Below are 14,658 nucleotides of genomic sequence, written 5' to 3'. Positions count from 1 at the left end.
ACAGTGCTCCAGATGGTCTGAGGTATACCAACTCAATCTCTTGCTTCCAAACAGGATTCTTTTTCACTGCTGTGGCATTAGTTTGTCAAAGTCGAGCCTTCCTCTAGGGAGAAATATAAAGATAGAAGAAAATCACTGGTGACCCTTTTATATACATGGTTTAATCATTTTTGTCATTTTGAAATTCTTTTCCAAGAGTGAATTTTCACTAAACAGACTTAGAAAATTGGACTGTGTCTGAACAAACTGAGATTATGGTAGGAAAGACTAAGAATTAACGACGTCCAAATAAAGACACCTGTTTAGGTCTAAATGTGAATAGGAGTCAGTTTGGAAATCCTGACTGTCAACATATTTGCTTGAACTAAAGTTTGATAGAATCTTTTGGATTAAAATGTACACATTTCAACATTTTTTCCCTAGATTAAAAAAAAAACAAGACCTGGCTTACCTTAAATAACCATGGAAAAATATGGATTCCATGGATTTCCATGCAGGGATTAGTCTTCTGCTACAGATCTGACACATCTGTCTCTTTAGTTGACCATTCCAAAAAAGTAAAAAAACAATCCACTGGAATTTGTTTCCAAGTGTGAAGACGTTTCCCTTCCCATCCAGGAAGCTTTTTACATTTAAAAAGCTGTGTGGTTGAGAAAGGAGCTTTTAATTGTAAAAACTTGCTTATAAGGGGTTGATATATATATATATATATATATATATATATATATATATATATATATATATAAAAATATATATATATATATAAAAATAAAAAAGAAAATTTGTTCTCTATGCCGAGGACTGAGTTAATATTTCAAATCATAAGAATTATTTTGAAATGTGTGGATTTATTTCTACTTCAACGGAAACGATTTTTTTGTGTCCCTGCAACATAAGTTTAGCACAAAATGAAGGGAGACCACTGTGTAATGTGTGCGGTCAACAATTTTGTTAAAAGCAAATAATCCTGATGTCAGATTTTTGTTTCCTAATAAAAAGCTTAACCCAAGTTAAAAGCAGGTTTCTTCTGAGTGTGGAAGACTCGGGCATGTTTTAGCTCCAGACTGTCAAATCATCTCCTGCTCTCCAAGCTTCCTCAGGAGGCAATAGCATCCAAGACTCTCCTCGATAAGCTGCCTCATCAGTATCAAGTGCCTTTCTTCCAACCACCTGCAACATAAATTTCTCCTCATTAACAAACGTCTATGATGTAATGATTTGATGATGTGGCATACTGGAGTGGTATAAAATGCTTCTTTAACTGTCATGCAGGACCACTTCAACAAGAAGGGATCCCGGTTGGTAAGCACTTCCTTCCGTAACCCTAATCTGTTTTCATGTCTCATGGTTATTTAATACATATACATTATAATGTGTTATTCAAAGAGTTTGTCCCAAGTGATTTCTTCTCAGGAAAGAATCAGAGAAAGCTTTAAGGTTTAAACCCAGAGCTTTCTTTACAATCCTCAACACCATAAATATCTATATATTATTTAATGTCAAAAATTGTTCCTTGTGAGTCTCTCCAGGTTGAAATGACATACTTGTGTTCTGACACTAAAGGTCTAACAGGGGAAGTATAAATGCATCCTACTGAGGATTTAAAAGTATTTAATGTACAAGTATTGTTAGCTGGTTTAGTTAATACATGCTGAAACGTGAGTGTGGACTGGTTGTGCAGTGTTCGACACTGCATAACAGGAATCACTAAAAAGTCATAGTGTAGCATCTTAATTTGGCCCTGCTTAATGCTCTACCTGCTTTAGATTCATTTCCTTTAAGCCCTACCCCTTTCTTATCCTCATTATCTCTTCTGCTGTCCTGCTTTTTCTCTTGTCAGTTTAGGATTATGATTATGTTATCTATAGACAAAAATATCCGTTCTGGGATTAATTATCACAGACTATAGTATTCATTAATTAAATTCAGCTTGAAAAGTTTAGATGTACATTGGTAACAGTAAGATTTTGCAAGCATTGACTCAACTGCCAAAATTCACACTGAGATTTTCACTTCAACTGGGGATTCAGCCTTTTTAAGGCAAAGCTGTTCAAGGACTCTTTTACCAATTACAGATTCTGGGAGGGTGGGTGTTGAAAAAAAGTAGGCCCTCTGATCTAAACTAGTCTTGCACTAAAACAATTCCCCTTAATCAAATTATGAGTTACGTTTAATTAATGCATTTTACAAATTTGAAACCCCAGTCTATTGCTTTGGTTTTATACATAATAAGCATTTTCCCCTCATTGTGTTGCTCTATCACACACACTGTAAAATTACAAACAAAAGGCAATCCAAGAAGTTTTAAGAAAATAAGGTCATTGTGGACTTGAAGTTATTGTTGGCATACATTTAAGAGAAGGGGAGATTGAGAAAATGCAGGAATCTTCGGGTATTTAAGAAATAAGGATGGTTTAGATGAATAATGAGCTAATTTCATGGAAATATTAACACAAATCAATTGCTTAATTTATTTTTTGTAGCCTATTAATCCAAAACAATAACTTAAATGATAAAAATCTTGATGTCTTGGGCTGCTTGGTGGTTCGGTTGTGTCCATTTTCTCTGTGAAAGCATTTGGTAAGCAGTTCGTACGGAAGAAGATTAGGGCAACTCAACATTTTAAAAAAGTTAAATGATTTTCAAACTTTATTTCAGTAGAATATGAGAAAAAAAAGTCAGAATTCTGACTTTAATCTCAGACTTCTGACTGAATTTTGACAACTAACAAACAAGTCAGAATTCTGAGATTAAAGTCAGAATTCTGAAAAAAGTCAGCGTTCTGCAAAAAAAAGTGTCAGAATTCTGGAAAAAAAAGTCAGAATTCTAGAGAAAAAAAGTCAGAATTCTAGAAAAAAAAAGCCAGAATTTTGAGATTAAAGTCAGAATTTTGAGATTAAAGTCAGAATTCTGAGATTAAAGTCAGAATTTTGAGATTAAAGTCAGAATTTTGAGATTAAAGTCAGAATCATGAGATTAAATTTAGAATTCCGAGGGAAAAAAGTCAGAATTCTGAGATTAAAGTCGGAATTCTGAGGGGGGGAAAAAAGTCAGAATTCTCAGGAAAAAAAAGTCAGAATACTGAGATTAAAGTCAGAATTTGGACCTTTTCCCATATTAAACTGAAATAATATTTAAAAATCAGTTAATTTTTTTTTTCTCCTCAGTGGCCCTAATCCTCTTCCGTAAGTGTGATGGATGGTTGGAGGGAGGTCCTAAAGTCAGCAGCAGCCAGAGAAGGAGAGCATGAGGAGAAAATCCCACACTGATGCAAACCACCATCAAATCCTCTCACAACGTGACGTCTGTGCAGGCTCAGGGTGAAGCGCGCGTGTGAATTAGATTGTAATAAATCACCTTGCCTTCCGTCTGGGCTCCATGTTGGAGATGTAGCCTGTCTGTGGGCTGCTTTTTCCTCAACCTTTTGGGTCTCCAATGCGACCGTCTCCTCAGCGGGTGCGCTTGTGCGTCTCTTCCACCTCGCACCCATGAACTTCTGGGCCCCGCGCGCGCCGCTGATGCTGCTGAGGCTCGTGCATCCTTTAAGATGAAGACGAGGACCCTCCTGTCGGTCAGCCTGAACTTTTTTGCCCTGTTCTTCGCCATCACTGCCTTCATTACAACTTACTGGTGCGTGGGCACGCAGCGGGTGCCAAAGCCCAAATGCAGCAAACTGCGGACGCACCAGTGCATAGACTACGGAGTGAACGAAACGGACCCTAACAAGGTGGTGTACAGCTGGGAGACCGGGGATGACAGGTTCCTGTTCAGACAGTTCCACACCGGCATCTGGTTCTCATGCGAGGAAAACATCCACGATGAAAGTAAGAGCAGGTCTGTGGGTGCTAATTAAACACACCTGTTGGCCTCTAATTGGAAAGCTGATTTTAAATCAGGAAGCGTCTGTTAAAGCACCTTTATTTAGCTATAATGGAAAGTTTTTTTTAACACATAAGTTTGTATCCTCAGCCATAAAACAATTCTACATGTCTATTTATTTATACGTGCCTTAAAAAATATGTGTTTAAAGCTCCGACTGTTCTCCGCCTGTAAAACTATGTCCATAAACCCAGTACTAAAATTAGATTTCCATTTCTGAAGCTTCCGATTTAGATTAACATAATCCCAGGTTTAGTTGTTCTTTTTTTATTTCTTTTCTATTCAGATTAAACATCTCTTCAATATTATTTCAGATTAGGTTATGTCTATTCTTCTTCATCACCATTTCTCTTCAGAATATCAAATGTAGGCCCTATGTGAAATGAAAGCTCTGTTGGGTTCTTTATGGTGTTGCATGTGTGTAAAATAAATGTATTTAATTTATTAGATTTTTTTTCTTGAAATTTAAATACACTTGATAGTTTGGAAATAATTCTGGAGAGCGAGGCTTTTTAATGTCTGGCCAAAGCAGAGCTGTTTCGTGTCTTTAGCTACATGTTTCCTCTGAGGAGATCAAGTTAATGAGGATTATGTAACTCGGGGCCTTGATGAGTTTTTCCTCAAAACAGCTGTTGCTGCTTTGCACCTACCTGATTAAACAGTTCCACTTACAACAAATCCAGAGACATGCCAGGCCAGATTGGTGACAGAAGGAATCTGCTCATATATATGTGCAGAAATCCATGGGGTCAAAGGTCGTCTCTCTATCCTGTTGGTTGAACTGACAGAGGGTTGTCATAGTTTCTGGCGACTGTGATTGGTTTTACACTGTCTGCCTTTTTTTTTTCTGAAGCAGATTGAGCAGCTCTGCCAGAACACCATCTGGTGACCCTGAACAGAAGGTCAGAAAAGGACCATCTCTGGCATATGTCTCATCTTCAACATGGAGTTTAGTTATTCTTGAACTCATGAACTTTATTTTTTTCTTTCCCCTTAAAGATTTATCAGGTCGCACTATCAGCTGATCTTGTTGAACCAACCTGGAATTAATAGGAGTCATAATGTATTAAAGACAAAACTAAAGGCTCAGATGTTGTATTTGGTGATTTTGGGTTTGAATTTATGTTTTTTTTTGTTCTACCTTAAAGGTGAAAGATGCCGGAGTTTCATCGATTTAGCTCCTGCATCCGAGAAAGGTGACTATTATTCTATGCTATAAAAATTATGTTTATACTAGAAATGTTTTTCTTTGTCACATTCAAATATTTCAGATTATTAAACAAATGTTTGTATCAAAATTAACCCAAACCACAAAAATCAATTCCCATTATTTATGTATTTGTCAGGTACAGTACACATTAATGAACATTTCTCTAAATATGTCATTATTAACTATGAAACTAGTTTTCAACTCTTATCCCTGGGCAAGGTGCATAATGCCAACAACAATTACAAAAAAAATTCTAAAACAAAATTAGAAAAGGTAAAAAAAAGTATAAATAGAAGTATATATTGTACTGTAAGTATAAATACTTACAGTACAAGGGCAGGTCATACAGCTATTTTAGCTATATTAGCATAAATATGTATAGATTTTTACATGGTAACACTTGATCCTGGCTGAGTCGTGCACCAGGAGATCGATAAGGTTTATTGAGCACATTGTGGATTTGAATTTAACCAGTTTTTTAACTGAGTTCTGAATGTGTTAAGAGTGGAGCATTCTCTGGTAGTGAGGGGGATGCTGTGTCAAACAAGAAAAGCACTCAGAGAGCGCAGTCTTCCGCCAAGTAGCTAATTGCCCCCAACGTATTGTGACTTCCACCTTACATTAATACCTGTATTCACAGAATCTTTCAAAAAAAATCCCAGATCCAGATGGTTATCCAGAACATCTTCAACATTTACTCGTTTGTTGCCAGACACAATACACAGCTTCTTTGAAAATTTCATCAAAATCCATCCATGACATTTTTAGTTATTTTGAAAACAGACAATCAGACAAAGCAATGCAGATAAAAACACAACCTTGTTGGAGGAAGTAAAAAGTAATCACCTCGCTTATTAAACAATGAATACAATGTACCATTTTTACCAGCCTTACCAAGACTTGATTACTGTCAGACCTGCAGAATAAAGAATAAAAATAAAACAACTGATCAGAGCCTAGCTACCATCATCTGCTAGCATACCAAAAGTATGCAAAAATATCTAATGCCAGCAACACACTTAACCTCAATAAAAAAAATATAAAATAAAAACATATAAAAAAACTAGACAAGAAGCAAAGTAATTGACATTGAGTTCAATAAATACTTCTAAGGTTGTGGACCCAAGGAACCTTTTCTTTGAAGGTCTTTTTATAATGACCTAACAGCCTGATTTGGAAGAGGGCTATTTAATTCACATCACTGTATGACTTTGTCTGCTTCTCACTGAAACAGCTGTACTTTCAAAGCACTGTTAGTCATGCTAAAGAGTTGGGATGCACATTAAGTTGAGGTACAAAATGGAGCATAAGCTAAAGTCCAACCTGAAAGACTCCTAATCAGCCTAACCTGCTGACGTCTCTCACTCAGGCTTCGGCCAATCGACGACAAGCTGCACCCTCTCCAAACTAATCATTTCTCAAGATGCTCTTCATTAAAATGAAGGCCCAGCTTCCTCATTCAGTGCTTTAGCCAAACTTTTACCCACCTCTACCCCATCTCCTCCCTCTCTTCTAGTCCACTCTTAGACTGTTTTATCCTCCAGCTTATTCCACCACCAGTGACCAGTCCCCAGGGGGAAGACTACTCTACTCTTCCTAGTTAACTCATCAAAGCAAAAGCAGTCAAAGTCTTCTGCCGAGGCCCGAGCTACAAAGATCCTATCTCATTATGTCAATATCTGCTTCTGTCTCCTTGAATCCCAGTCTGCCTCGGCAGATGGCTGCACACATTGATCTTGGCTCTGCTGGAGGTTTCTTCCTGTTAAAAGGGAGTTTTTCCTCTCCACCGTCACTACATGCATGCTCGTTGTGAGGAAATGCATAGAGTCCATAGCCCCATTTACACTAACCTTTTGAAACTGTGCCGAGAACGGTCCGAGCACGTAACTGAGATAACTGTTGTGTGTAAATGGAACTGAATTGGACCGTGCCAGACACAACCGAACTTCGCTAAATCTAGTACTAGTTCAACAGAAAGGCTTGGCAAGGTTCATCTGTGGCTCAGTTCTCTGATAACCAGGAGAGCATGAGCAGATCGCGTCATCTTCTATTTACATTCAGCTGACTCATGTTGTGAGTTTTCCGGCGTGTCAGACTTTGCTTTTCACAGATCTCTTCATCTGTTCACTACACAAACTTCTTCTTAGCCTTTTAACAATCAATGGCATCATAAATGACCTGACATGATACCGAGACCGAGGCTCTCATTGAAATTTGTCTGGAAGATGCTATCCAGACACATAAGTTACTGAATGTTAAGGGCGCCACCATTTTTTTTAGTCTAATTCCTGCCTCCAGCTATACTATCATGGACTGCTTATAGGAGGCAAAGAACTGTGCTAGCATGATAAGTAAATTATCGTAAGGAACCAAGCTCGACACGTTTAACTGATCCAAGCTCGGTCTGAACTCGGCATGGGTCGGTTACAGAGGGGTAGGGTAAATGGGGCAAGTGTTGGCCTAGTGGTTAGCCAGTGTGCTTGTGCTCTGAGAAGGATGCAAGTACCATTTTGATTCCCACAGCTTGCACTCTGGGTCTCTAAACAAGACCCTTAACCCCACACTGCTCCCCGGATACCGCAAATGGCAGCCCACCGCTCCCCAAGGGGATGGGTTAAATGCACAGGTAAATGTCTCCACTGTGAGATCAATGAAGTTCAAATATTATCATTATTGCTGGTTTTCCTTAGATAGTAAATCGTAACCATTCTGTCTGTGTTACAATACTTGCAAATAATTGAATTCAATAAAACGTTTCTAATTGCATTTTTTCTCTGTGTGAGTCTCTATAGGTTGAAATCAAGTTTAAACGTAATTCTAACTTTAGCACTTAAACATCTGGTGGTTTTTTTTATGGTTCAAACAGGCGGGTAAATCCTCAAAATAAAAAGAATTGTCAGAAAGAAATGTGAGAATTGCCCTTCTTACTTAATGTGATGATACAGGGTCTATAAAAGCTGCTTTCGCTCAGAATGTAGGCTTGTATGTGCGTTTAAGGAATGTAATATTTAAGGATTTAAAGATAATCTTGAGCATTACATTAAGATGGATGGAGGAACAGTTCAGAAGGTTCATGTCAACGGCAAATAAGTCTTAAGAGCCTTTCTGATCTCTAAACCTTTAAATAATACATGTTCATTTTCCCCAATAACATTGTTATCCTCATGCACGTTTTCTTTATCCATTGCTCTGTGATGTCACTATTAATCATTGGAAAACATGCCTTTTTATTTATCTTTTAAGACAGTTGCATTTTATATGAGATTAGAAATTTAAAAGGGCATTTGGGACCAACTGGTGAAACTTGGAAAGAAAATGCAGTTCACAATATTTTTAATATTTTTAATTATATTTTTATTCAACTTAAACTTCTGGGATCTTTGCACTGCCATCACATTATAGTTTTGAATATATGGTCACATTAAATTCTTTAACAATGTATCAAACTTTGATTTTATTTAGAACATTTGCCTGTGCAATATAAAAATCACAAATTGTGTTGGATTGGATATATCACAGCTCAGAAACTGCTGGAGGTGTTTTGCAAAGAAATTTTAAAGAATATGTTTCATTTTTAGATTTCTTATGAATAATATAGTAATGAGTTTTAATAAACTACTTTTGTCATTTTTGCAGGAATGCTGTGGCTGTCGCTGGTCTCTGAGATGTTATATATTTTGCTGCTGATGGTGGGCTTCAGCCTCATGTGTATGGAGTTGGTCCACTCAAGCAACATAATTGATGGGCTCAAGCTCAATGCCTTTGCTGCTGTCTTCACAGTGCTCTCAGGTAGTAACCGCTTGCTTATTAAGATAATATTTAAGCAGCCCTACATTTAAGTATTTGACTGCTTTGTATATCTGAGAAATCATGTACCTTTTTTTTGACAAAGACAAAAACTAAAAAGTGCAAGACTGACTCTACTGTGCATCTGGTTTTAGGTCTTCTTGGCATGGTGGCTCATGTGATGTATACCCAGGTCTTCCAGGTCACCGTTAGCCATGGTCCACCGGACTGGAGGCCCTACAACTGGGATTATGGGTGGTCTTTCTGGTTAGATTTAGACCTAAAACAAAGTTTGTTTTTTCTTTAACGTAAAGGTACAGTGGAGGATTTTCGCGAATTTTTGAAAAGACCCTCTCCACTTAAAAAAACAAAAAATGCACATGCACAACCCTGTACCCACCCCCGAGTGGGAATGCCTATATAGGACGGCCTTACGTAAACATATCAGAATGATAGACAATTAGGAGAACCACTTATTTTAATGATCAAAAAAGAACATCCTCCACTATACCTTTAAACTCTTGCTCTTTCTCTTTCTAGCATTACTGTCCTCATTTAGGGAGGCCAATATAGCCTCTTTCCCACTGAAAATAATGCGTTTAACCCGTTTTTTTAAAACCAGCTAACAATCTGCCTTTAACTCCCTTCCTACTGGCAAAAAAACCTGGGTTTAACCCCTCGCTGGTAGCTGTGTGGCCTCTGTCCCATCTGCGTGTCTGGTGACACCATCACTCAGGGTTAGCATTGATGATGTCATCAGTGCGAAAGAAATCAGGAAAGTAAACAATAGAGAGCAACATGTAAGAAAGCCAGTAGTAAGGGTACTTTACTGTTTCGCACTTTTATCTGTCCAAATCCCTCTTAACCAGTGCTGTGCCATGTTTATTTAATATAAACAGAGTTTTTTTTAGCTAAAATGTCCTTTTTCTTTGTCTTTTGGAATTGATCATTATCCATGGGAGTCATTGTTGTTGGGATTCACTTGTTTATGTATTTGAATTGTTTTAGGTAATTTATTGTCGTTAAAGTTTTTCCTGATTAGCTTTATTCTGTGAGGTTGACAGCTTTTTGAGGATTTTTTGGTATTCTGCTGAGTCATATGTTTTACACACTTTTGAAACTAATCGTCTTTAGCCTTTGATGAGTAAGATCTTCCTTCTATCCTCCTTTTTAAATCTTTGTAAGACAATATGCTCTAGTGCAGTGCATATGAACAGGATGTTGAATAGAGCAGAGTTTTTTCAATGTGAAAAACTGACCATGCAGTATAGAACGGTCCAAAAGCGGGAAACTAGAAAGCATTCCCCTGGAGATTACATAATCCAACTTTTCTAATTTGAGTTCTGAGAAACGTGTTAAGTTCCCCCTGTGGCTATGTGTGTTTAGTCAGTTTGATGATTTTCTTTGCCTTCTGCTATATTCTTCTGTTGCTTTCACACAGGCTCTAAGTCCTGTTTTCATTACTGTAGCAAAAAAGTCTGATTTCTTTAATAACAGAGACAATATGTTTTCTTTAATACCACAGTTAAAATTATTTAGATTTCCAGCACAAAAAACATAGACAGGGGATGTTTCCCAAATCATCTGATTGTTGCTCTTAGCTCCTGCTATTTTAACTTTCATGGGGTCAACATTTAGAGCACTGATGTGGGTCGGGAAGGATCTCCCAGCGAGTCTGGACAGCCTTTAGTCTACCAGACTTCATTATATCACAGAAATGCACATAGATGATGCTTGTCAAACTGACACTACAGCATTAAGCAATAATTTACATCCATAGTTACTTTATTTTGTTTTCAAAATTAGTCTTTTTATCTGTATTTTGTTTTTGCATTATTCTGTCTCTTGTTGATCTGCTATTGGATCCTTTTACAAGCATAATTTATGACAGGATTATCACAAATAATTTCATTTTGATGTAGCAATACCGAGATAAACACATTTCTGTCTTCTCATTCAGAATTTTTCATACATCTTCTGTATATTTAGTGATACTGGCTTTTATGTCATGTTTTGTACCATTTTTTAAACATTTCACTGTAATTTGCTAAAATTTGGCTCCATTCCTCCTGATGGGACTGCTTAAACTGAATCAGGCTTAAAACTGTTGTTGCTATAATACAAATGGCTGTTGCAGCATTCATCCATTTTGCTCAGCACACTGGTCATTTTCTGTTTTTTTTTTTAAAGTGTCTATACAGGGATGAAAGTAAGCTGGAGTCCAATGGATACCAGTAACAGATTACGGTGAGGTAGACAGTCACTGCCTGCTAATATGCCATCAGTTACCAATGTAAGCATGCAGCAACACTGATCTGCACTGTTTAATTAAATCTCCCGCATGGTCATTCAAGACGGTTCTGGTGCGCGCTGAGCTCTGGCTCGGCCCGCTGTGTGCATGCACTACTCTGTCTTTGCACGCACTTAGCTCCGCCTTTGCGTTTGCGCTTCATCCTTAAGGGTGTGCTCAGCAGCTCCAGCCTCTCTCAACATTTATTTGTGCACTCAGCTACATCTTTGCCCATATCTCTTTCTACAAACAAAGAGTTCTGTAGATGTTCAACCAGTCTGAGTTACAGATTAGCTAAAAAAAAACATTTCCTGGGTAAGTTTCCCTGCCATAATGCCAGAAAACGCTTTTTTAACTACTACTATAAATTATGTTAATAAATGGTGACAGGGCCTTTCTGTAAAGTTCGTACCTGAAGACAATCCTTCAGATAAAAATTTTTTATTGAGTTTAATGCAAATGCATTCAATATATATCTGCTTATTAATCATTATAACACAGAGTATTATAATGTTAACTAATGTGGCTTGAATTTATGTTAAAGCAGGACTAGACTTAATTAAAATAAAGATATACAGTGACCATAACAAATCTCAGCTGTTAGAATTAGGTTGCTTGATATTCTACAATTACTGAGTATTACATTAATTTCAGGATTAAGGCACAGATAAAATTTGATGGCATAATTATGATTTGTATTGAAGATACTAGCATAAAGAAAAAGAGTTTCGTCTGCACTTAACTTTATGACTTGGACTACAGTATCTGTCTGCACTTTGGAAAATGTGCACAGGTACAATTGAATCTTGCAGAAATGTACATAAAAAGACCCAAATTACAACTAAAGTCCAAGTTAGGGCAGGTTCAACCTCTGAATTTGACAAAGACTTCAAAGCTCGGTCCTGGGATCTACTCCTACTACTAGAACCTCTAGAAATTCATTATTTTATATATATATATATATATATATATATATATATATATATATATATATATATATATATATATAGAATTTTTATATTTTTTTATACAGTTTAATAGAATTAAAAACATAAGGTATGACCCCGAGCATCCTCTTATGATCTGTTCTATAGATTCGCTATGAGAAAGAACACTGCAGGAGATCCTTCCTCCTCCCAGCCATCCCCCAGTGTCCATGATTCTAACTGAGCTTAGATTTTTGGGTTTCATCCATTTAATTAAATTTTGGAATTGATAAAGTATTTCAACCGACAATAAAGCTGTGGGCTGACCTCATATTGTACTCCAAGGACAAAGGATATGAGAATATGATATCACTAGAGTTTATATTTGAAGCAATTTGACCATATGGTTTTTGCAATAAAACGCATATTCATTTCCAATTCAAAAACTGTACAATAAAGTGTCTGCAGTGCTTTTCAAGATAATACTGAATAATAATAAAAAAAAAACATTCAGAATTTGTAACATACGGATTTAGCATCTGTTTTAACATAACATAATTATGGTTATTATAGTTTAACGAAAACTGAGTGTTTGACTGACATGCAGAACTGTTGGAATGTTAGGAAAACACCAATAAAATGAGTGACTAGCACAATATTTTGAGAAACTAATTCTTAATAAGGATTAAAGTGTGGGTTTAATGTTTCTGGATACAATCATTTAACTAGTGGGCTAAATCTAAGATCTTCGACCTGACAGACCAGTTAACAGGAGGTTCTTTAAATAGCCATTCTCCCTTTTGTTGCTAAAAAACTTAAATTTCATCGATCTAAGTGCACAGATTTACTTAAAGCCATATTAAAGCATTTCTCATTTTTGGATTTGAGATATATGCCACTGGTGATTTGTTTTTAAAAAATTTTACAAGGTTAGACTCTTCCTATGTTTTTTTTAAATAAGCTCAAATGAAGGATGCCATTTTCAATCCTTTTTGAGTGTTCCAATAGGAGTGGATAGTATATTTCATATCCTGCTTTCCTTTTTTTTTTTAAATCTGGCTTTACATCTGTCACAACTAAAAAATATAATTTCATGTTTTACAAAACAACCTTTTCTTCTCCTCTTTTTTAAACAGCTTGGCGTGGGCTTCGTTCACCTGCTGTATGGGCGCATCAGTCACCACCCTCAACTCCTATACAAAGACAGTTATCGAGTTCAGACACAAGCGGAAGACCTTCGAGCAAACCATCAGGGAAGAGAACGCGCGTGAGGCGTACAGATACTATCGGGGCAACTCCTTGCACTCCATTTCTAAATCAGTGGACATGTATTCCAATCAGTCCCTTAAAAGCGGGAGGAGGACTCCCATACCTGCTGCCTCCTTGGACTTTTGTGACTTTGCAGCATCTCTTGGGGAAGAACAGTGCTGAAATATCTTTGCTGTGTTCACCTCTCAAGTTTTTGCAGGTCTGCTCCATCTTATGCTCTTCAACACTGCCTTAATTGAAGCAGGTCAAGGAGCTTTAAGTCACACTTAATTCAAGTTGGAAAAGCCAGAAATAAACTTGGAAAAGAAGGATCTGCCATCTGAGGTCCATGGAATGCAGTTGTATCTTCTTTGTGTTACTTAATACATTGCAAAATTAAAGGAAATGTTGAGTTCAAACATATAAACATTGTAAGTTTCTCTCAGTTTCTTATTGCCTTCAACTTTGGCAGTTTTAACAGAATGACAAACATTAGGCTTTACTGGGTTTTCTTCATAGTAAGTAAAACAAAACATTTACTGAACCTGTGCCTGTTCACCTTTTATTTTCTGGAGCAGAAAAAGATAATTGTTAGTCACTATTATGCTGTCTAACCATGAAACCCAGTTTTTAAAAAAGGTATTTCAAAAATGGCTTCCAAAAAATGTTTACTGCATTTTCTTGACTTTATGAAGTAAAAGGAGAGTAAACACATGAAGTAAGTGAGTGGATAAATGCTGCCTCTGACTGGCTAAAACAGTTCCCTTAATTTTCCCTCCATTATTAAAAACAAAACAAAGTTGGTTGTTCAAGAAACATCTGTGGTTGCTAAAACATGCACAGTTATGTTAAAACTTAAGGACCAATACTCATCACTGTTTGCTCTAAGGGTCTTTTCTGTGTTAAGTTTAAATGTTTTGTCCATTCATGGATTTTTTCTTTCTGGGTACACAGGCCTCCTGCCACAGTCTGAACACATCTCTGCTTAGTTTATTGATCCATGTGGATTGCTAATAGGTCTTAAGTTTGTGTGAGGGTGGTTGACTGTCTGTGTTGGACTGGCGATCTCTCACCCATTGCCTGCAGGAATCTGCAAGAATTGAGCACATAAGGAAAATAAATTGAAGCTCTCTTCTTATTTTGCAAACAACAATTCTTAGATATAATCTTTGAAGCTCCGAATATCAAAGGTTGATCTATAACAAACCTAAAGACCAGATATCTGCTAAATATTCATGCTGTTAATGATTATTTTTCCAAGGATAGGTTTTATTTCTTTCTTGTATCTTTGCATTGTTACTTTTACTTAATTTTCAGGC

At 36.8% G+C, this 14,658-nt stretch overlaps 1 protein-coding gene across 1 annotated transcript; it reads left to right on the top strand.

The window, feature by feature from the left end:
• Window positions 1-3,319: 3,319 nt before the first annotated feature.
• On the top strand, window positions 3,320-13,738 carry LOC107089094 (germ cell-specific gene 1-like protein). Its single transcript, XM_015381656.1, has 5 exons — window positions 3,320-3,824; window positions 5,028-5,075; window positions 8,726-8,878; window positions 9,031-9,142; window positions 13,228-13,738. Exons 1-5 carry the CDS (start codon window positions 3,548-3,550, stop codon window positions 13,520-13,522), a joined length of 885 nt encoding a protein of 294 aa, XP_015237142.1. The 5' UTR covers window positions 3,320-3,547; the 3' UTR covers window positions 13,523-13,738.
• The last annotated feature ends 920 nt before the right edge of the window (window positions 13,739-14,658 follow it).

The sequence above is a fragment of the Cyprinodon variegatus genome, unplaced genomic scaffold (assembly GCF_000732505.1).
Source record: "Cyprinodon variegatus isolate N-32 unplaced genomic scaffold, C_variegatus-1.0 Scaffold238, whole genome shotgun sequence".
Classification (NCBI taxonomy): Eukaryota; Metazoa; Chordata; class Actinopteri; order Cyprinodontiformes; family Cyprinodontidae; genus Cyprinodon; species Cyprinodon variegatus.
The sequence above is the reverse complement of the archived record's forward strand: the minus strand, read 5'-3'. Positions and strand labels throughout refer to the sequence as shown.